This window comes from Anomaloglossus baeobatrachus, chromosome 4 (genome assembly GCF_048569485.1).
Source record: "Anomaloglossus baeobatrachus isolate aAnoBae1 chromosome 4, aAnoBae1.hap1, whole genome shotgun sequence".
Taxonomy (NCBI): domain Eukaryota; kingdom Metazoa; phylum Chordata; class Amphibia; order Anura; family Aromobatidae; genus Anomaloglossus; species Anomaloglossus baeobatrachus.
Window position 1 is genome coordinate 204,207,591 of NC_134356.1, and position 24,631 is coordinate 204,232,221.

At 46.1% G+C, this 24,631-nt stretch overlaps 1 protein-coding gene across 1 annotated transcript in view; it reads left to right on the forward strand.

Annotated features, from left to right (window-relative positions):
* The window catches only part of PCYOX1L (prenylcysteine oxidase 1 like), a 38,077-nt gene extending 25,413 nt beyond the window's left edge, over positions 1–12,664 (forward strand). The window contains exon 6 of the mRNA XM_075344631.1: positions 11,384–12,664. Within this exon, the coding sequence (XP_075200746.1) occupies positions 11,384–12,051 (668 nt within the window). The 3' untranslated portion in view covers positions 12,052–12,664. The remainder of the gene's footprint in view (positions 1–11,383) is intronic.
* The last annotated feature ends 11,967 nt before the right edge of the window (positions 12,665–24,631 follow it).

Consider the following 24,631-nt stretch of genomic DNA (forward strand, 5'->3'; position numbering starts at 1 on the left):
TTTGTTTGGAGAGTGCTGGGGTTTGGGGATAGCGAAGGAGAGTGAGGAGGAGTGGAGCAAAGACTGTGAGGGCGTAAGTGAACATGGTGTGAATTGGGTTTTCAAGTGGGAATAAGGGGGAAGGAGCAAAATGCAAGTGAAAGACACAGTTAAAGAAGTAGAGTTCACCTTCTGGTCACTTCTGGGACATTTCTGGTATATTTCTGAGCACTTATGAAGCACTTGTAGAAGTACACAGACCAAGGTACACAGACCTAATGGCCTAAATTTATACCAGTCTCATTACACAAGATGAACAGCAGGTGAGCAAGAGAAAAGGAAGCAGATCAAAGAGTTACACCATGTATGGAAACAACTCACAGGAGAGAAGACAACACATAACTAATTACACAGCAGAGATAGGTCAGTTTAACATACCAATATCAGAAACAGCTTTAAGTGTGAAGACAGAGCATGAGAATAGATTAGGATCTGTGCAGGAAATTCAGAGGGTCAATTCAAATGAACAGTGTTCATACCTGTGAATGAGACAGATGGATTGTCAATATCATAGATGAATGATGACCATGGAGAAGTCACTCCACAGAATTACATCTCTGCTTTCTGGTATATTTCTGAGCACTTATGAAGCACTTGTAGAAGTACACAGACCAACAGTATACAGTATACAGTATACATATACAGTATGAGTGCCCATATAGCCTCCCTATATACAGTATGAGCCCCCACATAGCCTTCCAATATATAGCATGAGCTTCCACATAGCCCCCAACATACAGTATGAGCCCCTACATGACACCCTAAATATTGCATGAGCCCCCACTTAGCCGTTATATACAGTATGAACCCCTTACATAATCTCTCTATTTACAGTGCAAGCCCCCACATAGCCCCTCTATAGACAAATTGAGCCCCCACATAGCACCTCCATATAATGTGTGAGCCCCAATATAGCCTCATAGGCATTATGAGCTCAGTTGTCTAAATACATGAACCTATGAACCAGCACATAACTTCCTACGTACAGCATGAGATCTCACATAGCTTCCTAAATTCATTATGAGCCCCACATAGCCTAATATATACAGTATGAGCCCCCACATAGCCTTCTATAGACATTGAGCCTCACATAGCCTCCTATACACTGACAAGCAAAACAGTAACAATGTTTTGAACTTTTCAATTTCAAGCTCCATATCTCACCATTCACTACAGCTTTGAGCATGAGACTACCTTCATTGTATAGATGGCCACCTTGGCTATTACATACATAAATTTGAATTGCAAATATTCAGCATATGATTGATTACTGTTTTGCTCCTGGTGTTGGAAAAAAACTCTACCTTTATTCCACAAATTTCAAACTGTTCTCACAGTCCTTAAAAGCTCAGTATTTTATCAGGTTCAATCCCAAGCAAAAGGTCACTGGTTCAAATTGAGGAACAGCTATGAAGAAAATTTCCCAAGAGAAGAGAAATGCCATCATCCAATTCATTAATAGTGGTCTCTCCTCCAAGAAATTTGCCAAACTGCATCATGTGAGTGCCAGGAGAGCTCATCAAAAGCTCTATCAGTTTTGGCGCGTCAAACATAGCAGTAGAGGTGACTAACATGCTTCATAAAAGGGAGATCACAGATGTCCATGCAAGCACTGTGCGATGCATGTTACAGAAGTCTGGTATGGTGGCCTGAAAAAAGATGAGGACTCGACTTCAATAGCGCCATAAGAAATGTCATCTAGAGTTTGCAAAGAAGTACGAAAACTGGACAGTAGAAGTTTAGAAACTGGTGATCTTGAGCAATGAGATGAAAGTCCATAGATAGGTTCTGATGGATTCAAATGGGTCTAGAAGAAATAAGGAAAAATGGGGCTAATGAATCAAGAAAATTAAGGAACTGTCAAGTTCGGTGGAGGCACCCTAATGATATGGGGGTGTTTCACAGCCAAAGGCTTTGGATACTTGATCAGGATCAATGGTGGTCTCAATGTTGAGCTATATTTAAGTATCCTACAAGACGAGTTACGTTGTACACTCAGGTACTATGGGTATGAAAAGGATGCAGCAGGACAACTACCCAAAGCATATGTGAAGATTGGCGAAGAAATGGTTCAATTGAGGTGCTGTATTGGGGCCTCCACAGTCCCCAGACCTCAACCCAATCGAACACTGGGTAAAGTTGAAGAAAAATCTCTATACAGTACCCAAAGGAGTCAACCAGTATGTACCAACATTGGGAACGTGTAGAAGAGACCTGGTATAAAATTTCGGTCGAGACATGCATGAATCTGATGGCTGAATCCTTCTGGGCATATTCTCAAATGTAGAAAGCCAAAGGTGGATTTACAAAATACTAACAAAATAATTAAAATTAAAATGTCAATGTTTAGGAGCAAAACAGTAACAATGCAGTGACATTACAAAAATATGCATAACTAATCATATTCTAAATAGTTGCAAGTCAAATTTATGTATGAGATAGCCAAGATGATTGTCTATAAAAATGAAGGTAGTCTCATGCGCAAAGCTGTAGTGTATGGTGAAATATGGAGCATGAAACTCAAAAATTCAAAATGTATTACCCTTTTGCTTGTCAGTGTATACTCTAGCATCCTTGTCTCCTAGGTGATGTATATGCTCCAGCTCCGGTGTATGCTATTTCATGTATGTTTTCCAGCGCCAGTGTATCCTATGTAATATATATTCTCTAGCCCAAGTGTATGCTATGGGATGTGATGTACATCCTGCAGACCCAGCATTTCCTATGTGATATGTATGTTCCATCTCCAGCGTCTCCGATGTGATGTATATGCTACAGCTCCAGTGTCTCCCTTGTGATATAAATCCTGATATCCTGTAGCCCCAGCATCTCCCATGTGATGTATATGTTACAGCACCATCATCTTCTATATGAGGAATATGTTGCATCTCCAGTGTCTCCTATGTGATGTATATGCACTAGTTTCCAGGTGTATCTTATGTGATGTGTATACATTAATCTCAGTGTCTCCTATGTGATATATATTCTCCAGCATCTTCTATGTGATGTATATGCTCTAACATCTTCTTTGTTATATATACAGCAGTCTCAGTATGTGATGTATACTGCAGTCTGTGTCTCCTATGTAATGTGTATACAGTAGTCTCAGTGTCTCCTATGTGATGTAGTTATAGCAGCCCTAGTGTCTCTTATGTGATGTGTGTATATATATATATATATATATATATATATATATATATATACATATATATATATACATTTATATCAGCTTCAGTGTCTCCTATATGGTATTATACCACAGACCTCCAACTGCTTGAGTTATATAAATGTGACGTGAGAAGAGATGAATTTCCCAATTTGAGTAGTCATGTAGTGTAATATACATCTGTGGTCAGAACAACTTACTGCTGCGAGTTCTTTAAAAAACTTGTTGCAAAGAGCCAAAATCTGAAAAAGCAGTTGGAAGTAGCAACATCATCATTACTACCTAATGCTTCACCCATCACGTTACAACTCACCAGATAGAAGCTGCTTCACCCATCACATTACATCTCACCAGAGAGAAGCTGCTTCACCCATCACATTACATCTCACCAGAGAGAAGCTGCTTCACCCATCACATTACATCTCACCAGAGAGAAGCTGCTTCACCCATCACGTTACATCTCACCAGATAAAAGCTGCTTCACCCATCACGTTACATCTCACCAGAGAGAAGCTGCTTCACCCATCACATTACATCTCACCAGAGAGAAGCTGCTTCACCCATCACGTTACGTCTCACCAGATAGAAGCTGCTTCACCCATCACATTACATCTCACCAGAGAGAAGCTGCTTCACCCATCACGTTACATCTCACCAGAGAGAAGCTGCTTCACCTAACACATTACATCTCACCAGAGAGAAGCTGCTTCACCCATCACATTACATCTCACCAGAGATAGAAGCTGCTTCACCCATCACTTTACATCTCACCAGAGAGAAGCTGCTTCACCCATCACATTACATCTCACCAGAGAGAAGCTGCTTCACCTAACACGTTACATCTCACCAGATAGAAGCTGCTTCACCCATCACGCTACATCTCACCAGAGAGAAGCTGCTTCACCCATCACGTTACATCTCACCAGATAGAAGCTGCTTCACCCATTACGTTATATCTCACCAGAGAGACGCTGCTTCACCCATCACGTTACATCTCACCAGAGAGAAGCTGCTTCACCCATCACGTTACATCTCACCAGAGAGAAGCTGCTTCACCCATCACATTACATCTCACCAGAGAGAAGCTGCTTCACCCATCACGTTACATCTCACCAGAGAGAAGCTGCTTCACCTAACACATTACATCTCACCAGATCAGATAGAAGCTGCTTCACCCATCATGTTACATCTCACCACAGAGAAGCTGCTTCACCAATCTCGTTACAGCTCACCAGAGAGAAGCTGCTTCACCCATCACATTACATCTCACCAGAGAGAAGCTGCTTCACGCATCACATTACATCTCACCAGAGAGAAGCTGCTTCACCCATCTCGTTACTTCTCACCAGAGAGAAGCTGCTTCACCCATCACATTACATCTCACCAGAGAGAAGCTGCTTCACGCATCACATTACATCTCACCAGAGAGAAGCTGCTTCACCCATCTCGTTACTTCTCACCAGAGAGAAGCTGCTTCACCCATCACGTTACATCTCACCAGAGAGAAGCTGCTTCACCCATCACATTACATCTCACCAGAGAGAAGCTGCTTCACCCATCACGTTACATCTCACCAGAAAGAAGCTGCTTCACCTAACACATTACATCTCACCAGATAAAAGCTGCTTCACCCATCACATTACATCTCACCAGAGAGAAGCTGCTTCACCCATCACGTTACATCTCACCAGAGAGACGCTGCTTCACCCATCACGTTACATCTCACCAGAGAGAAGCTGCTTCACCCATCACATTACATCTCACCAGAGAGAAGCTGCTTCACCTAACACATTACATCTCACCAGATCAGATAGAAGCTGCTTCACCCATCATGTTACATCTCACCACAGAGAAGCTGCTTCACCAATCTCGTTACAGCTCACCAGAGAGAAGCTTCTTCACCCATCACATTACATCTCACCAGAGAGAAGCTGCTTCACGCATCACATTACATCTCACCAGAGAGAAGCTGCTTCATCCATCTCGTTACTTCTCACCAGAGAGAAGCTGCTTCACCCATCACATTACATCTCACCAGAGAGAAGCTGCTTCACGCATCACATTACATCTCACCAGAGAGAAGCTGCTTCACCCATCTCGTTACTTCTCACCAGAGAGAAGCTGCTTCACCCATCACGTTACATCTCACCAGAGAGAAGCTGCTTCACCCATCACATTACATCTCACCAGAGAGAAGCTGCTTCACCCATCACGTTACATCTCACCAGAAAGAAGCTGCTTCACCTAACACATTACATCTCACCAGATAAAAGCTGCTTCACCCATCACATTACATCTCACCAGAGAGAAGCTGCTTCACCCATCACGTTACATCTCACCAGAGAGACGCTGCTTCACCCATCACGTTACATCTCACCAGAGAGAAGCTGCTTCACCCATCACATTACATCTCACCAGAGAGAAGCTGCTTCACCTAACACATTACATCTCACCAGATCAGATAGAAGCTACTTTACCCATCATGTTACATCTCACCACAGAGAAGCTGCTTCACCAATCTCGTTACAGCTCACCAGAGAGAAGCTGCTTCACCCATCACATTACATCTCACCAGAGAGAAGCTGCTTCACGCATCACATTACATCTCACCAGAGAGAAGCTGCTTCACCCATCTCGTTACTTCTCACCAGAGAGAAGCTGCTTCACCCATCACGTTACATCTCACCAGAGAGAAGCTGCTTCACCCATCACATTACATCTCACCAGAGAGAAGCTGCTTCACCCATCACGTTACATCTCACCAGAAAGAAGCTGCTTCACCTAACACATTACATCTCACCAGATAAAAGCTGCTTCACCCATCACATTACATCTCACCAGAGAGAAGCTGCTTCACCCATCACGTTACATCTCACCAGAGAGACGCTGCTTCACCCATCACGTTACATCTCACCAGAGAGAAGCTGCTTCACCCATCACATTACATCTCACCAGAGAGAAGCTGCTTCACCTAACACATTACATCTCACCAGATCAGATAGAAGCTGCTTCACCCATCATGTTACATCTCACCACAGAGAAGCTGCTTCACCAATCTCGTTACAGCTCACCAGAGAGAAGCTGCTTCACCCATCACATTACATCTCACCAGAGAGAAGCTGCTTCACGCATCACATTACATCTCACCAGAGAGAAGCTGCTTCACCCATCTCGTTACTTCTCACCAGAGAGAAGCTGCTTCACCCATCACATTACATCTCACTAGAGAGAAGCTGCTTCACCTAATACATGACATCTCACCAGATAGAAGCTGCTTCACCCATCACGTTACATCTCACCACAGAGAAGCTGCTTCACCCATCACATTACATCTCACTAGAGAGAAGCTGCTTCACCTAATACATGACATCTCACCAGAGAGAAGCTGCTTCACCCATCACGTTACATCTCACCACAGAGAAGCTGCTTCACCCATCACATTACATCTCACCAGAGAGATGCTGCTTCACCCATCACGTTACATCTCACCAGAGAGAAGCTGCTTCACCCATCACATTACATCTCACCAGAGAGAAGCTGCTTCACCTAACACATTACATCTCACCAGATCAGATAGAAGCTGCTTCACCCATCATGTTACATCTCACCACAGAGAAGCTGCTTCACCAATCTCGTTACAGCTCACCAGAGAGAAGCTGCTTCACCCATCACATTACATCTCACCAGAGAGAAGCTGCTTCACGCATCACATTACATCTCACCAGAGAGAAGCTGCTTCACCCATCTCGTTACTTCTCACCAGAGAGAAGCTGCTTCACCCATCACATTACATCTCACTAGAGAGAAGCTGCTTCACCTAATACATGACATCTCACCAGATAGAAGCTGCTTCACCCATCACGTTACATCTCACCACAGAGAAGCTGCTTCACCCATCACATTACATCTCACTAGAGAGACGCTGCTTCACCTAATACATGACATCTCACCAGAGAGAAGCTGCTTCACCCATCACATTACATCTCACCAGAGAGAAGCTGCTTCACCTAACACATTACATCTCACCAGATCAGATAGAAGCTGCTTCACCCATCATGTTACATCTCACCACAGAGAAGCTGCTTCACCAATCTCGTTACAGCTCACCAGAGAGAAGCTGCTTCACCCATCACATTACATCTCACCAGAGAGAAGCTGCTTCACGCATCACATTACATCTCACCAGAGAGAAGCTGCTTCACCCATCTCGTTACTTCTCACCAGAGAGAAGCTGCTTCACCCATCACATTACATCTCACTAGAGAGAAGCTGCTTCACCTAATACATGACATCTCACCAGATAGAAGCTGCTTCACCCATCACGTTACATCTCACCACAGAGAAGCTGCTTCACCCATCACATTACATCTCACTAGAGAGAAGCTGCTTCACCTAATACATGACATCTCACCAGAGAGAAGCTGCTTCACCCATCACGTTACATCTCACCACAGAGAAGCTGCTTCACCCATCACATTACATCTCACCAGAGAGATGCTGCTTCACCCATCACGTTACATCTCACCAGAGAGAAGCTGCTTCACCCATCACATTACATCTCACCAGAGAGAAGCTGCTTCACCTAACACATTACATCTCACCAGATCAGATAGAAGCTGCTTCACCCATCATGTTACATCTCACCACAGAGAAGCTGCTTCACCAATCTCGTTACAGCTCACCAGAGAGAAGCTGCTTCACCCATCACATTACATCTCACCAGAGAGAAGCTGCTTCACGCATCACATTACATCTCACCAGAGAGAAGCTGCTTCACCCATCTCGTTACTTCTCACCAGAGAGAAGCTGCTTCACCCATCACATTACATCTCACTAGAGAGAAGCTGCTTCACCTAATACATGACATCTCACCAGATAGAAGCTGCTTCACCCATCACGTTACATCTCACCACAGAGAAGCTGCTTCACCCATCACATTACATCTCACTAGAGAGAAGCTGCTTCACCTAATACATGACATCTCACCAGAGAGAAGCTGCTTCACCCATCACATTACATCTCACCACAGAGAAGCTGCTTCACCCATCACATTACATCTCACCAGAGAGATGCTGCTTCACCCATCACGTTACATCTCACCACAGAGAAGCTGCTTCACCCATCTCATTACATCTCACCAGAGAGAAGCTGCTTCACCCATCACGTTACATCTCACCAGAGAGAAGCTGCTTCACGCATCACATTACATCTCACCAGAGAGAAGCTGCTTCACCCATCTCGTTACTTCTCACCAGAGAGAAGCTGCTTCACCCATCACATTACATCTCACTAGAGAGAAGCTGCTTCACCTAATACATGACATCTCACCAGATAGAAGCTGCTTCACCCATCACGTTACATCTCACCACAGAGAAGCTGCTTCACCCATCACATTACATCTCACTAGAGAGAAGCTGCTTCACCTAATACATGACATCTCACCAGAGAGAAGCTGCTTCACCCATCACGTTACATCTCACCACAGAGAAGCTGCTTCACCCATCACATTACATCTCACCAGAGAGATGCTGCTTCACCCATCACGTTACATCTCACCAGAGAGAAGCTGCTTCACCCATCTCATTACATCTCACCAGAGAGATGCTGCTTCACCCATCACGTTACATCTCACCACAGAGAAGCTGCTTCACCCATCTCATTACATCTCACCAGAGAGAAGCTGCTTCACCCATCACGTTACATCTCACCAGAGAGACGCTGCTTCACCCATCACGTTACATCTCACCACAGAGAAGCTGCTTCACCCATCTCATTACATCTCACCAGGGAGAAGCTGCTTCACCCATCATGTTACTTCTCACCGGAGAGAAGCTGCTTCACCCATCACGTTACATCTCACCAGAGAGAAGCTGCTTCACCCATCTTGTTACATCTCACCAGAGAGAAGCTGCTTCACCCATCACGTTAGGGGTGAGGTAATTAGTTGTTTGACCAAATATCGCAGGATCATTTTCATGTTGATCATTTTGTACAGCCTGCACATGAGGTAATTAATAACCATATGACCCTTGGCAGAAAAAAAGGTTCCCTACCTCTAGTCTAGTGAATGTGGATGTGGATTGTTTTTTTTAGCCTACACATTAGTGAAATGAAATGCATGATATTCTCCACCAGAGGGAGCTGCAGCCTTGCAATGTGTTACTAACCACAAATCCTAATCAGGTTATATTCATCGCGTCTCGTTCTAAGGATCCCAGTCAAACATCTGTGTTTCCGCTACGTGTGGCGTCTGGTTTCACATGTACTGGATACACGTTCGCAAGGATCCCACATGCCTGTCTGAGTGATCCACACACAGAGGTCCATTTTTTACCAGCAGCACTGATGAAAAACATACAGCACACAGATGATATCCATGCACCGTCCGTGTTTAACATTGCAAAATATACAGTGGAGAAAATAAGTATTTGAGTCTTTGTAGGTGGGAAAACTTTCAAAATCGCCACAGAATGGAGAGGTCTGTACTTTTTATCGTAGATACACTTCAACTGTGACAGAAAGAATAAACAAAATAAATAAAGGAAAATCACATACGATTTTTAAATAATTAATTTGCATTTTATTGCATGAAATAAGTATTTGATACATTAGAAAAACAGAACTTAATATTTGGTACAGAAACCTTTGTTTGCAATTACAGAGGTCAGACATTTACTCTAGTTCTTGACCAAGTTTGCACACACTGCAGCAACAATTTTGGCCCAATCCTCCATATAGATCTTCGACAGATCCTTCAGGTTTTGAAGCTGTCACTGGCCAACATTGCGTTTCAGTTCACTCCAAAGAAATTCTATTTGGTTCAGGTCTGGAGACTGTCCACTCCTTAGTTGCCCTGGCTGTGTGTCAGGTCATTGCCATGCTGGAAGACCCAGCCATGACCTATCTTCTGTGCTCTTACTGAGGGAAGGAGGTTGTTGGCCAACATCTTGTGATTAGTCCTGTACCTCCTAAGTATGATATTTCCACCCCCATGTTTTACTGTTGGGACAATGTTCTTGAGGTTATACTCATCCTTCTTCTTCTTCCAAACAACAGCGAGTGGAGTTAATACCAAAATGTTCTATTTTGGTCTCATCTGATCACATGACCTTCTCCCATGCCTCCTCATCCAGATGGTCAGTGGCACACTTCAAACGGGCCTGGATATGTGCTGGCATGAGCAGGGGGAGCTTGCGCACCTTGCGGGATTTTAATCAGCGTAATGTGTTACTAACGATAATCTTTGAGACTGTGCTCCCAGCTCTCTTCATGTCATTGACCAGGTCCTCCTGTCACCTGTGTAGTTCTGGGCTGATTCCTTACCTTTCTCAGAATCATCTTGATTTCACAAGGTAAGATCTTGCGTGGAGTTGCAGACTGAGTAAGATTGACAGACATCTTATGTTTCTTTCATTTTCTAATAATTGTGCCAACACTTGTTCCCTTCTCACCAAGCTGCTTGTCTATTGTCCTGTTGCCCATCCCAGCCTTGTGCAGGTCTATAATTGTGTCCCTGGTGTCCTTAGACAGCTCTACGGTCATGACCATGGTGGAGAGGTTGGATTGTGATTGATTGAGTTTGTGGACAGGTGTCTTTCATAGAGGTAACAGGTTCAAACAGGCACAGTTCACACAGGTGCAGAGTAGAGGAGGGCTTCTTAAAGAACAAATAGCAGGTCTGTGAGAGCCAGAATACTTGCTGGTTGGTCAGTGATCAAGACTTATTTTATGCAATAAAATGCAAATTAATTATTTGAAAATCATACAGTGTGATTTTCTGGATTTTTTTTTTATTCAGAGTTGAAGTTACCTAGGGCTAAAAATTACAGACCTCTCCATTCTTTGTAGGTGGGAAAACTTGCAGAATTGACAGCGCATCAAATACTTGTTTTCCTCACTGTAGGAGAAGCTTTGTAATTTCATTCTTCCTGTAATCCGTACCATAAAAAACCACGTACACAAATGACACACATGGATGGACGAAACGGACCGTGCAACATGTGCGTTTTTTTTAAACTTACGTGTGTGTATGGGTGGGAAGGGGATGGCTAAACAGGACACGATAAGGTGTTGGTGGTATATGGAATGGAGAGGTTGAGAAATGCATAGATGCTATACTGTTATGTATGCTTTTTGCACTTTTCCCTGGTGCATTTATTCTGTCTGATTCCTTTGCAGAAAAGAAGCATCTGTATGAAGTCCAGTATGAGCAGGATGGTACTCTTGGTTCAGATTACTATGACTTGGTGATTGTGGCCGCCCCTTTGCACAAAGCCGGATACCCCATCTCATTTCTGAACCTCCAACCTTCTCTTCCTGATCCTATGGGTTCTTACCATAGGGTAGTTTCCTCCATTGTCCATGGCTACCTCAATTCATCCTACTTTGGTTTTGCAGATCCCAAACTTTTTCCTTTTTCAAGTATTCTCTCTATGGACACACCAGATGCTATATTCCATAGCCTGGAAAGTATTTGCCCCGTGAATGTATCAGTGGGGTTTCGCCGCAAGCCTCCACAGGAAGCCGCTGTTTGGCGTGTGCTGTCTCAACGGCCTCTAGACCGAAAGGAACTAAAGACTCTGTTTAAGTCTTACTACTCTGTTCAGGTAATCGAGTGGCAAGCTTTTCCGAGCTATGCGACTGCTGGCTCCTCTAGGCCGTTGCCTCCCATTATTCTTCATGAAGGCCTCTATTACCTTAGTGGTGCAGAGTGGGCTGCTAGCTCTGTGGAGATGAGTGCAGTGGCTGCAAAAAATGTGGCACTTTTGGCTTTCAATCGTTGGTTTGAACTCAATGAGAAAATAGACCAGCAAGATCTAATGCACAAACTGAAAACCGAACTATAGGGGAACCATCCACAACCCAATTATGTGACTCCTTATCATGGCATTATCCATTTAACACTGGACTTCATGGCACAGCATATTCCCTACTGGATCTCCCTGGCTTGATGGCTTTCTTATCAGATCTGGAGTTGGATTATGATTACATTATGTACATTTGGTGCAAATAACTCAAGGTTTTTATTTTAATAAGGATTGAATGAATTAAGAAATGTGATCTGTGCCCCATATTTTCACTGTGACTATTTTTACTGTATCAGCTTTTGACTTGAATCACTTCAATTCAATGTAAACTGAATGCACAAGTACCTGCTAATAGTGGGGGGACATTAGCCACTTACCGTAACTCTACATAATCATGGATGGCCTGTCACTGGACATTTACATTGTATTTTATCTTGTAACTTATTTTGACACTTTTAATGTATGATTTTGGACATTGGTTTGTATAAATGCGAGTAGCCAATTTCAAGAGAACTTTTATCTGTGATTGTAAGTATCAGATTGAACGGCCTGATTCAAGTTCAGCTCTTGCAGTTCATGTATTGGGAAAGTGGTGCATTAGACAAAGTTTACATGCTTTTTAGTGAAGACAAATAAAAGAAATTAAGACAAAGTTTCATTCTGTTTATATTTATTAATATTGCCATGATTTTGTACACCTAAGCTTCATTGATTTCAGCTCTTAATGACTAGCCTTAGGGGTACTTTGCACACTACGACATTGCAGGTACGATGTCGGTGGGGTCAAATCGAAAGTGACGCACATCCGGCGTTGCTGTCGATATCGTAGTGTGTAAATCCTTTTTGATATGATTAACGAGCACAAAAGTGTCGTAATCGTATCATCGGTGTAGTGTCCAACATTTTCATAATTTCGCTGCAGCGACGGTACGATGTTGTTCCTCGTTACCCTGCGGCAGCACACATCGCTGTGTGAGAAGCCGCAGGAGCGAGGAACATCAGCGTACCTGCGTCACCGCGGCTCACGCCGGCTATGCGGAGGGACGGTGGTGGGCGGGATGTTATGCCGTGTGACATCGCTGTGACGCCACATGACCCGCCCCCTTAGGAAGGTGGTGGTTCGCCGGCCAGAGCGACGTCGCAGGGCAGCTATGTGCATGTGAAGCTGCCGTAGCGATAATGTTCGCTACGTCAGCTATCACAAGATATCGCTGCTGCGACGGGGGCGGGGACTATCGCACTCGGCATCGCTGCCATCGGCTTGCGATGTTTTAGTGTGCAAAGTACCCTTTAGGCGGGCTTTACATGCTGCGACATCGCTAGCAATTGCAATTGCTAGCGATGTCGAGCGCGATAGCACCCGCCCCCGTCGTACATGCGATATCTGGTGCTTGCTGCCGTAGTGAACATTATCGCTATGGCAGCTTCACACGCACATACCTGGTCAGTGACATCGCTGTGACCGCCGAACAATCCCTCCTTCAAGGGGGAGGTGCGTTCAGTGTCACAGCGACGTCACCACGACGTCACTAAGCGGCCGGCCAATAGAAGCGGAGGGGCGGAGATGAGCGGGACATAACATCCCGCCCACCTCCTTCCTTCCACATTGGCAGTGGACGCAGGTAAGGAGATGTTTGTCGTTCCTGCGGTTTCACACACAGTGATGTGTGTTGCTGCAGGAACGACAAACAACATCGTATCTGCAGGGGCAACGCAGTCATAGGTCTAGTCAATAATCATATAATACCAACCTTTGCAAAAATATCAAAAATATTTATTCACTTTAGTACATAGCAAAGGAAGTGATATAAAATACATATTGAGAGAATCATAAAACACTGATCAGGCTAAAGCAGAATCACAGATGAAATCAGATCACCAGACCATATGGGGAGTGCAATATGTCCATATCCTCACAAGTAGAGGGCTCCTCAGAGTTATTAGGAAAACCAACAGTACCTATTCATAAATTTGCACAAATTATATGCAAGTAAAGAGCATTAAAGCACTATGCAGAATGATAGGTATAGTAACAATTGGTCACTCATCACTCCGAGGGGCCAAAAAACACAGTATAGGGGAAGGCCAGCCCAGGAAGGAGTACACATAGGCTGGAAACACTCTCCTCAGAGGTCCACTTCACGGCCCCCCGAAGAAGTCATCGAAACGTGCGCGTCGGGGCACGTTTCTTTGTCGCTCTATTGGGAGACCCAGACAATTGGGTGTATAGCTACTGCCTCCGGAGGCCACACAAAGTATTACACTTAAAAGTGTAAGGCCCCTCCCCTTCTGGCTATACACCCCCCGTGGGATCACGGGTTCCTCAGTTTTCAAGCTTTGTGCGAAGGAGGCTGACATCCACGCATAGCTCCACTTTTTAGTCAGCAGCAGCTGCTGACTATGTCGGATGGAAGAAAAGAGGGCCCATACTTGGGTCCCCAGCATGCTCCCTTCTCACCCCACTTTTGTCGGCGGTGTTTGTTAAGGTTGAGGTACCCATTGCGGGTACGGAGGCTGGAGCCCACATGCTGCTTTCCTTCCCCATCCCCTTAGGGCTCTGGGTGAAGTGGGATCTTACCGGTCTCCAGGCACTGAGGCCGAGCTCCATCCACAGCCCCTGGGATCTGCTGGACATGGAGCTGAGTATTGTCAGGGACATGGCCCTGCTACATAAAGGTACTCTGTGTCCCCGTGCAAATCGCGCACACACACACCAGCATTGCTGGGTGTGTTAGTGCGCCGGGGACAACAGCGCGCTTGTGCCACACTATCTTCAGCTAGCTGAAGGAGTTAATGCTTTGGAAACGGTCGCGCCGGCCGCTGCTGTCAGTTTTAACTGCGGCGCGGCTGGGACTTGTGGTGCGCCGGGGACTTCCGCGCTGGCCGTGCATATTTGGCGGCCGCGCTTACTACTACAGTCCCCGGCTTTTTGCGGCCTAGTTTCGTTTCGTTCCCGCCCCTAGGCCTGCCAGTCAGGGTGGGGGCGGGACGCTGTGCAGAACGTCAGCGCCGAGGGCTGGAGTCTACTTTACATACTCCAGCCCTCACACTGAGCACAGTGGGACGCTGGTTTCCCGCTCTTCGTCTGAGGCACGCCCACGGCCGCCCCTCTTCACAGAACGCCGGCAGCCATTCCTGCATGCAGTTTGAGCTGGAGAGGGGAGACAAGTTATGGGAGACCCAGGCACGGGATTCTAGCGACCACACACCCGCTTTCAGCGGGCGGTAAGCGGCACCTCTGGTGCCTACCCCACTAGTGCCGAAGTGTACAATTGTATTTTTATGCTTGCATGCTATACATTGCACTGTACGGGCGCTGGTGCTTCTTCACTATATACCCTCCTAGATTGCTCTGAGACAACAGCATGTCGTCCGCAAAAAGCAAGGGTGCCAAGGCACAGGCTTTCTATGCTGCCTGTACCGCATGTGAGGCTACTCTACCGGCAGGTTCCACTGACCCACATTGTGTGCAGTGCTCGGCCCCTGTGGCACTTGTTCGGCCGGGGCCTCTGCTGGAGGTTGCCCAGGGAGAACCACCTGTGAATACTGTCCAGGTGACGGGGACAGAGTTTGCAGCTTTTGCTGATAGATTGTCTGTGACTATGACTAAAATCCTAGAAACTTTGCAGTCTAGACCAGTAACTCAGACCATGGGCACGGTTGAATCACTGCCCCCTGGTCCCCCTCAGTTGGAACAGCTCCGGGCTCCGGAGGTGTCCCATGCATTCCAGGGTGACGGCTCTGACACGGACGACAGTCCCAGACAGCCTAAGCGAGCTCGCTATGAGCGGCCCTCGACTTCATCTCACTGGTCAGGGTCCCAGCAGGAGGACTCTCTGTATGATGAGGCAGAGGTAGCTGATCAGGATTCTGATCCTGAGACCGCTCTCAATCTGGATACACCTGATGGTGACGCCATAGTGAATGATCTCATAGCGTCCATCAATAAAATGTTGGATATTTCTCCCCAAGCTCCTCCAGTGGAGGAGTCAGCTTCACAGCAGGAGAAATTCCATTTCAGGTATCCCAAGCGTAAATTGAGTACTTTTCTAGACCACACTGACTTCAGAGAAGCAGTTCAGAAACACTACGCTTATCCAGATAAGCGTTTCTCCAAACGGCTTAAGGATACACGCTATCCCTTTCCCCCTGAAGTGGTCAAGAGCTGGACCCAGTGTCCAAAGGTGGATCCTCCAATCTCCAGGCTTGCGGCTAGATCCATAGTTGCAGTGGAAGATGGGGCTTCACTTAAAGATGCCACTGATAGACAGATGGAGCTCTGGCTGAAATCCATCTATGAAGCTATCGGCGCGTCGTATGCTCCTGCATTCGCAGCTGTTTGGGCACTCCAAGCTATTTCAGCTGGTCTTGCGCAGATTGACACTGTCACGCGTACATCTGTTCCGCAAGTAGCGTCCTTAACCTCTCAAATGACTGCATTTGCGTCTTACGCGATCAATGCTGTCCTGGACTCTACGAGCCGTACGGCAGTGGCGTCCGCCAACTCCGTGGTTTTACGCAGAGCATTGTGGTTAAGGGAATGGAAGGCAGATTCTGCTTCCAAAAAGTGCTTAACCAGTTTGCCATTTGCTGGTGACAGACTGTTTGGTGAGAGATTGGATGAAATCATTAAACAGTCCAAAGGTAAGGATTCATCCTTACCTCAGCCCAGACCAAATAAACCCCAACAGAGGAGGGGACAGTCGAGGTTTCGGTCCTTTCGAGACTCGGGCAGGTCCCAATTCTCCTCGTCCAAAAGGACTCAAAAGGATCAGAGGAGTTCAGATTCTTGGCGGGCTCAGTCGCGCCCAAAGAAAGCAGCCGGAGGAACCGCTACCAAGGCGGCTTCCTCATGACTTTCGGCCTCCTCTCTCCGCATCCTCGGTCGGTGGCAGGCTCTCCCGCTTTTGCGACATTTGGCTGCCACAGGTCAAAGACCGTTGGGTGAGAGACATTTTGTCTCACGGGTACAGGATAGAGTTCAGTTCTCGTCCTCCAACTCGATTCTTCAGAACTTCTCCGCCTCCCGACCGAGTCGATGCTCTTCTGCAGGCGGTGTGCTCTCTAAAGGCAGAAGGAGTGGTGATCCCTGTTCCTTTTCAGGAGCAAGGTCAAGGTTTTTACTCCAATTTGTTTGTGGTGCCAAAAAAGGACGGGTCTTTCCGTCCTGTTCTGGACCTAAAACTGCTCAACAAGCATGTGAAAACCAGGCGGTTCCGGATGGAATCCCTCCGCTCCGTCATCGCCTCAATGTCTCAAGGAGATTTCCTAGCATCAATAGACATCAAAGATGCTTATCTCCACGTGCCGATTGCTCCAGGGCACCAGCGTTTTCTACGCTTCGTTATAGGAGACGAACACCTTCAGTTCGTAGCCCTGCCTTTCGGTCTGGCGACAGCCCCAAGGGTCTTCACCAAGGTCATGGCAGCAGTAGTAGCTGTCCTGCACTCTCAGGGTCACTCCGTGATCCCTTACTTGGACGATCTACTTGTCAAGGCACCCTCTCAAGAGGCATGCCAACACAGCCTGAACGTTGCGCTGGAGACTCTCCAGAGTTTCGGGTGGATCATCAACTTTTCAAAGTCAAATCTCACCCCGACCCAATCGATAACATACCTTGGCATGGAGTTTCATACTCTCTCAGCGATAGTGATGCTTCCGCTGGACAAACAGCGTTCACTACAGACAGGGGTGCAATCTCTCCTTCAGGGCCAGTCGCACCCCTTGAGACGCCTCATGCACTTCTTGGGGAAGATGGTAGCAGCAATGGAGGCAGTCCCTTTCGCGCAGTTTCATCTGCGTCCTCTGCAATGGGACATTCTCCGCCAATGGGACGGGAAATCGACGTCCCTAGACAGGAACGTCTCCCTTTCTCAGGCGGCCAAGGACTCTCTTCAGTGGTGGCTTCTTCCCACCTCATTGTCAATAGGAAAGTCTTTCCTACCCCCATCCTGGGCGGTAGTCACAACGGACGCGAGTCTATCAGGGTGGGGAGCAGTGTTTCTCCACCACAGGGCTCAAGGTACGTGGACTCAGCAAGAGTCCACCCTTCAGATCAATGTTCTGGAAATCAGAGCAGTGTATCTTGCCCTACAAGCCTTCCAGCAGTGGCTGGAAGGCAAGCAGATCCGAATTCAGTCGGACAACTCCACAGCGGTGGCATACATCAACCACCAAGGAGGGACACGCAGTCGGCAAGCCTTCCAGGAAGTCCGGCGGATTCTGACGTGGGTGGAAGACACGGCATCCACCATATCCGCAGTTCACATCCCGGGCGTAGAAAACTGGGAAGCAGACTTCCTCAGTCGCCAGGGTATGGACGCAGGGGAATGGTCTCTTCACCCGGACGTGTTTCAGGAAATTTGTCGCCGCTGGGGGATGCCGGACGTCGACCTAATGGCGTCCCGGCACAACAACAAGGTTCCGGCCTTCATGGCACGGTCTCACGATCTCAGAGCTCTGGCGGCGGACGCCTTAGTTCAGGATTGGTCGCAGTTTCGGCTCCCTTATGTGTTTCCTCCTCTGGCACTGTTGCCCAGAGTGCTACGCAAGATCAGGTCCGATTGCCACCGCGCCATCCTCGTCGCTCCAGACTGGCCAAGGAGGTCGTGGTACCCGGATCTGTGGCACCTCACGGTAGGACAACCGTGGGCGCTACCAGACCGGCCAGACTTGCTGTCTCAAGGGCCGTTTTTCCATCAGAATTCTGCGGCCCTCAACCTGACTGTGTGGCCATTGAGTCCTGGATCCTAGCGTCTTCAGGATTATCTCAAGAGGTCATTGCCACCATGAGACAGGCTAGGAAACTTTCCTCTGCCAAGATCTACCACAGGACGTGGAAGATTTTCTTATCTTGGTGCTCTGCTCAGGAAGTTTCTCCCTGGCCATTTGCATTGCCTACTTTTCTTTCCTTCTTGCAATCCGGGTTGGAAAAAGGTTTGTCGCTCGGCTCCCTCAAGGGACAAGTCTCAGCGCTATCTGTATTTTTTCAGAAGCGCCTAGCACGACTTCCTCAGGTACGCACGTTCCTGCAAGGGGTTTGTCACATCGTCCCTCCTTACAAGCGGCCGTTAGAGCCCTGGGATCTGAACAGGGTTCTAATTGCTCTCCAGAAGCCGCCTTTCGAGCCTATGAGGGATGTTTCCCTTTCTCGCCTTTCACAGAAAGTGGCCTTTCTAGTAGCGGTCACGTCTCTTCGGAGAGTGTCCGAGCTGGCAGCGCTGTCATGCAAATCTCCCTTCCTGGTTTTTCACCAGGACAAGGTGGTTCTGCGCCCAATTCCGGAGTTTCTCCCTAAGGTGGTATCCTCCTTTCATCTCAATCAGGATATCTCCTTACCTTCTTTGTGTCCTCGTCCAGTTCATCAATGTGAAAAGGATTTGCATTTGTTGGATCTGGTGAGAGCACTCAGAATCTACATTTCCCGTACGGCACCTCTGCGCCGCTCGGATGCACTCTTTGTCCTTGTCGCTGGCCAGCGTAAAGGGTCGCAGGCTTCCAAGTCAACCTTGGCTCGGTGGATCAAGGAACCAATTCTTGAAGCCTACCGTTCTGCGGGGCTTCCGGTTCCCTCAGGGCTGAGAGCCCATTCTACCAGAGCCGTGGGTGCGTCCTGGGCATTACGGCACCAGGCTACGGCTCAGCAGGTGTGCCAGGCGGCTACCTGGTCGAGTCTGCACACTTTTACCAAGCATTATCAGGTGCATACCTATGCTTCGGCGGACGCCAGCCTAGGTAGACAAGTCCTTCAGGCGGCGATTGCCCACCTGTAGAAAAGGGCCGTTTTACGGCCCTATCACGCGGTATTATTTTACCCACCCAGGGATTGCTTTTGGACATCCCAATTGTCTGGGTCTCCCAATAGAGCGACAAAGAAGAAGGGAATTTTGTTTACTTACCGTAAATTCCTTTTCTTCTAGCTCTAATTGGGAGACCCAGCTCCCGCCCCTGTTTTTTTGTATACACATGTTGTTCATGTTGAATGGTTTCAGTTCTCCGATATTCCTTCGGAATGAATTTGCTTAAACCAGTTTATTGGCTTTCCTCCTTCTTGCTTTGGCACTAAAACTGAGGAACCCGTGATCCCACGGGGGGTGTATAGCCAGAAGGGGAGGGGCCTTACACTTTTAAGTGTAATACTTTGTGTGGCCTCCGGAGGCAGTAGCTATACACCCAATTGTCTGGGTCTCCCAATTAGAGCTAGAAGAAAAGGAATTTACGGTAAGTAAACAAAATTCCCTTCTTTCCTCGGTCCTGGCTACCTATGGGTGAGTGCTCTGAGGGGAGTGTTTCCAGCCTATGTGTACTCCTTCCTGGGCTGGCCTTCCCCTATACTGTGTTTTTTGGCCCCTCGGAGTGATGAGTGACCAATTGTTACTATACCTATCATTCTGCATAGTGCTTTAATGCTCTTTACTTGCATATAATTTGTGCAAATTTATGAATAGGTACTGTTGGTTTTCCTAATAACTCTGAGGAGCCCTCTACTTGTGAGGATATGGACATATTGCACTCCCCATATGGTCTGGTGATCTGATTTCATCTGTGATTCTGCTTTAGCCTGATCAGTGTTTATGATTCTCTCAATATGTATTTTATATCACTTCCTTTGCTATGTACTAAAGTGAATAAATATTTTTGATATTTTTGCAAAGGTTGGTATTATATGATTATTGACTAGACCTATGACTGCGTTGCCCCCGTTACTTTAATGATGATGTAGGCAGCGTCATGCACACGGGCCTCAATAAAAGGAGGATGGCAATCGCTGCAGAGAGGAGGCGCCTGATTGGAGAGCAGCGACCCCATCGGACCAGACTGCCCCCTAGATAGGTATAATAAAAGTGTTTTTTACCTCATACAAACCAGCCTAGGCTCCTATATACAATATTCTAGAATGCTATATATAAGAGCCTACTGGTGGTAGCTGCAGCTTATAGTCGCCAAATCTGGTGACAGGTTCTGTACATGTGAAAAGCTTTACATACAAATAATAAATGTATGCTATATAATTACAGTAAACAAACTAATAGCAACAGTTTGAACAAAAGTGAAGATGACCCTGCCCTCCTGGGCCTACAATCTACAAGGTATTGGGGAATGTCAGTAGATTAGGGGCTTGAAATTCCTTCGGTGATAACGAGGTGGCAGAGGGGTTATTGCAGGCTGTAGGCTTTCCTGAAGAGATGTGTGTTTTTGAAGTCATGCTCCACAACAGTACCACAGGACGTTAACTTCTTGCCCTAAAAGGGACAAGAAACACAAAGAGGTCAAATAGCCCCTTCTCACTTCCTATCAATGTTTTCATGTGCGGCATGAAGAGATCATCCTGCAGTGCTCTTCAGCTGGCAGCAGACACTGACTGGTTACTATACTTTTTCTTACCTGAGCAGGTGAAGTCAGTCTCCTAGCCTTCCTCCTTGGATAGCTGCTCCTGTCTCCTCTGGGATCCAGGACTTCTCCATTCTGTCTGCTTTTAGGTAAAGCAGAATGGTTGCAGGCTGGGGTCCTATCGGAGCTGCTCAGCCTTTCTCTTCACCGTCATGTGGATGAGCTGTTGTTCGACGTCCTTTCCGGTTGCATTCCACAGTGGATCGTACTGCCAAGTTCCAGCCTTCCAGCCATGGAGATGTGAGACTTGGTGGCTCCTGTTGGTGAGCATGCCACTAGTATCTGCATGGGGTTTTTCCTTGCCAGTATATCTTTAATAATATGGGGAGGAGTCTCATCCGATGAGATGGCCCCACGCTATGTGATGGTCACTTGGCTATAAGAAACACTGACAGAAGACACCCTTAAGACCAATTTTATCTTCATCTATAGAGCGTGGTGAGTCTTCCTCCGCATTTGAGAATAATACAATGAATAAAGTTTTCCACCGAATCCAAAGGTCCATCCCATATTAGGACCAGTTTGTCTAATATAGCAATCATACCACCTCATGTGAAATGAAAATGGACTACATTCATTATATAAAGCTCCTAGACCTTTGGATTCGGTGGAAAACTGTATTCATTATATTAATCCTAATGGCATGAATTTAAAACATACTTATTATCTTCAGTGTCACAAATAATTTTTTTGTATATTTCACTTTCATTTAATTCTACAGGAAAAATTTTCACAGCTACAAATGTACATTATTAGCTACGTCCTGTCATTCACGACAAGCCAGTAAAAATGTCCCCACTGGCCGAATTCATTAAAATCAAGAGAAACACCACTCTTAAAGAATTGAAAAAGCAATTGGAATCAGTAGATCAGAGGTTGCACTATAGAAAATATCCTATATGGATGAGACAGAGCCCGCGACATAATGGATAATATAGACAGACCATTCTTAAAGAAAAGGACAATAACGCACTAGTTCAACAAAAGAAACAAAATATTTCCTTTATTTCTAACTACAGTCTACAGTTTGATTAGAATTAAATGTATAATCAAATTACACTTACCAATGTTATTTCAAGATAAAAAACTGAAACATCTACTTTCTAATAATGTCAGGTTTGTGGCAAGGAAAGTTCCTACTCTGAGACGTTTATTGTCCCCTAGTTTATTCCATTATTCACAAAAAATGAACAGTAGAACTTGGGTGAACTGTGGGTTTTCAGAAATGCGTCCATTCAAAATGTATATGTTGTAAATATGTAGATAGTGAGAGTATAAACTTAAAATATTAACAATTACATCAATTATAACAACACTTTCATGGTATATCTGATCGCTTGCACCACATGCAATCTGCAGTATGTAGGTTGAACCACAGGTCCTTTGAAAAAACTCATACGCTCCAAATCATCAAATGTTCTGTGGCTTCTAAGCACACATAGGTGATATATCCACATGTAAAGAGCAGGGAATAGAAAAAGTTAATCTAACTGTGAGAGGAGGAGACCATAGCTGGGTGCTTCTGAATCAAGTCATGGTGGATTTCTCTTTACAAACACGATCTCCATTAGAGATGAATATTAGACCGAACATTATATATCATTGTAATTTATATAATTAATGGTCTATAACAGCGGTCTCAAACTCGGCTGGGTATATGGGCCGCACATAGAAAAAAAATATTTGGGGGGCCGTATTCTTTGCAGAACCAAGTGACATTTTAGTGATTCCATGTATTTTCTTCTATACACCTTTGGATCACTTTTTGTGAACATTTTTTGCTTGTTTATTAAAACAAATCTGCACTTTTTTGTTACGTTTATATAATAAAAACATTTTTAATGGTAAAAAACCCTTTTTATCCCTTTCTTGTGCCCAGTAGTAATGTGCCCATCATTGTGTACAGTAGTAATGTGCTCATCCTTGTGTCCAGTAGTATTGTGCTCATCCTTGTAGTATTGTGTCCATCCTTGTAGCATTGTGCCCATTCTTGTGCCTTGTAGCATTGTGCCCATCCTTCTGCCCTGTAGTATTGTGCCCCATCCTTGTAGCATTGTGCCCCATCCTTGTAGCATTGTGCCCCATCCTTGTAGCATTGTGCCCATCCTGCTAGCATAGTGCACATCCTGCTGGCATTGTGCCCAACCTGCAGCATTGTGTCCATCCTTGTAGCATTGTGCCCATCCTGCTAGCATTGTGTCCATCCTTGTAGTATTGTCCCCATCCTGCTAGCATTGTGCCCATCCTGCAGCATTGTGTCCATCCTGTAGCATTGTGCCCCATCCTGTAGCATTGTGCCCATCCTGTTGAATTGTGCCCATCCTTGTAGCATTGTGCCCCATCCTTGTAGCATAGTGCACATCCTGCTGGCATTGTGTCCATCCTTGTAGCATTGTGCCTCATCCTTGTAGCATTGTACCCATCCTTGTAGCATTGTGCCCATCCTGTAGTATTGTGCCCATCCTTGTAGCATTGTGCCCATTCTGTAGCATTGTGCAGGGCTGCCACTAGGAATTTCAGGGCCCCATACTTGCAAAATTTTGGGGCCCCCTTTAGGCTCCACCCCAGCTCCGCCTCCAACCCAGCTCTGCTCCACCCCAGCTCCGCCTCCACCACCCCAGCTCCGCCTCCACCCCCACTATGGACTATCTTCCATAGTCCCACCGCCACTCTTGGAAAAACTTCACTTCTGCAGTACAACCTCGGCAATCACACATTAACCCTTCACATTGAACACCGTATCACACACTCACACATTTTGTTTTGGCCAAAAGATTTTTTTAAGCCTGCCTCCAAGACAAGGTGGACTCTTTTGGCGGGGTCCTACTCTAACTTTTTTTTTCTTTTTAAATCGAACTTCTTTGGTATATATTTATTTTTGGTATATCTATTTTTTCTTTCTTTAAGGGAATGTGTCACATACAGTTTTTAAAGTAATTGAAACCAAATTGTGATAATGCAGACTTGTGGATTTAGACCTGACAACCCCTTCAAAGGGAATCTGTCACCAGGTTTTTAACACCTAATCTAAGCGCAGCATAAGGCTATGTGCGCACGTGTGCGTAATTCATGCAGTTACGCTGCGCTTTGTAGCGCAGCGTAACTGCATGCGTCCTGCGTCCCCTGCACAGTCTATGGAGATTGTGCAGGGGCCGTGCGCACATGGCGTTTTAGAGCGCAGCGCTTCGGCTTCTGCCGAAGCGCTGCGTTCTAAGAAGTGACATGTCAC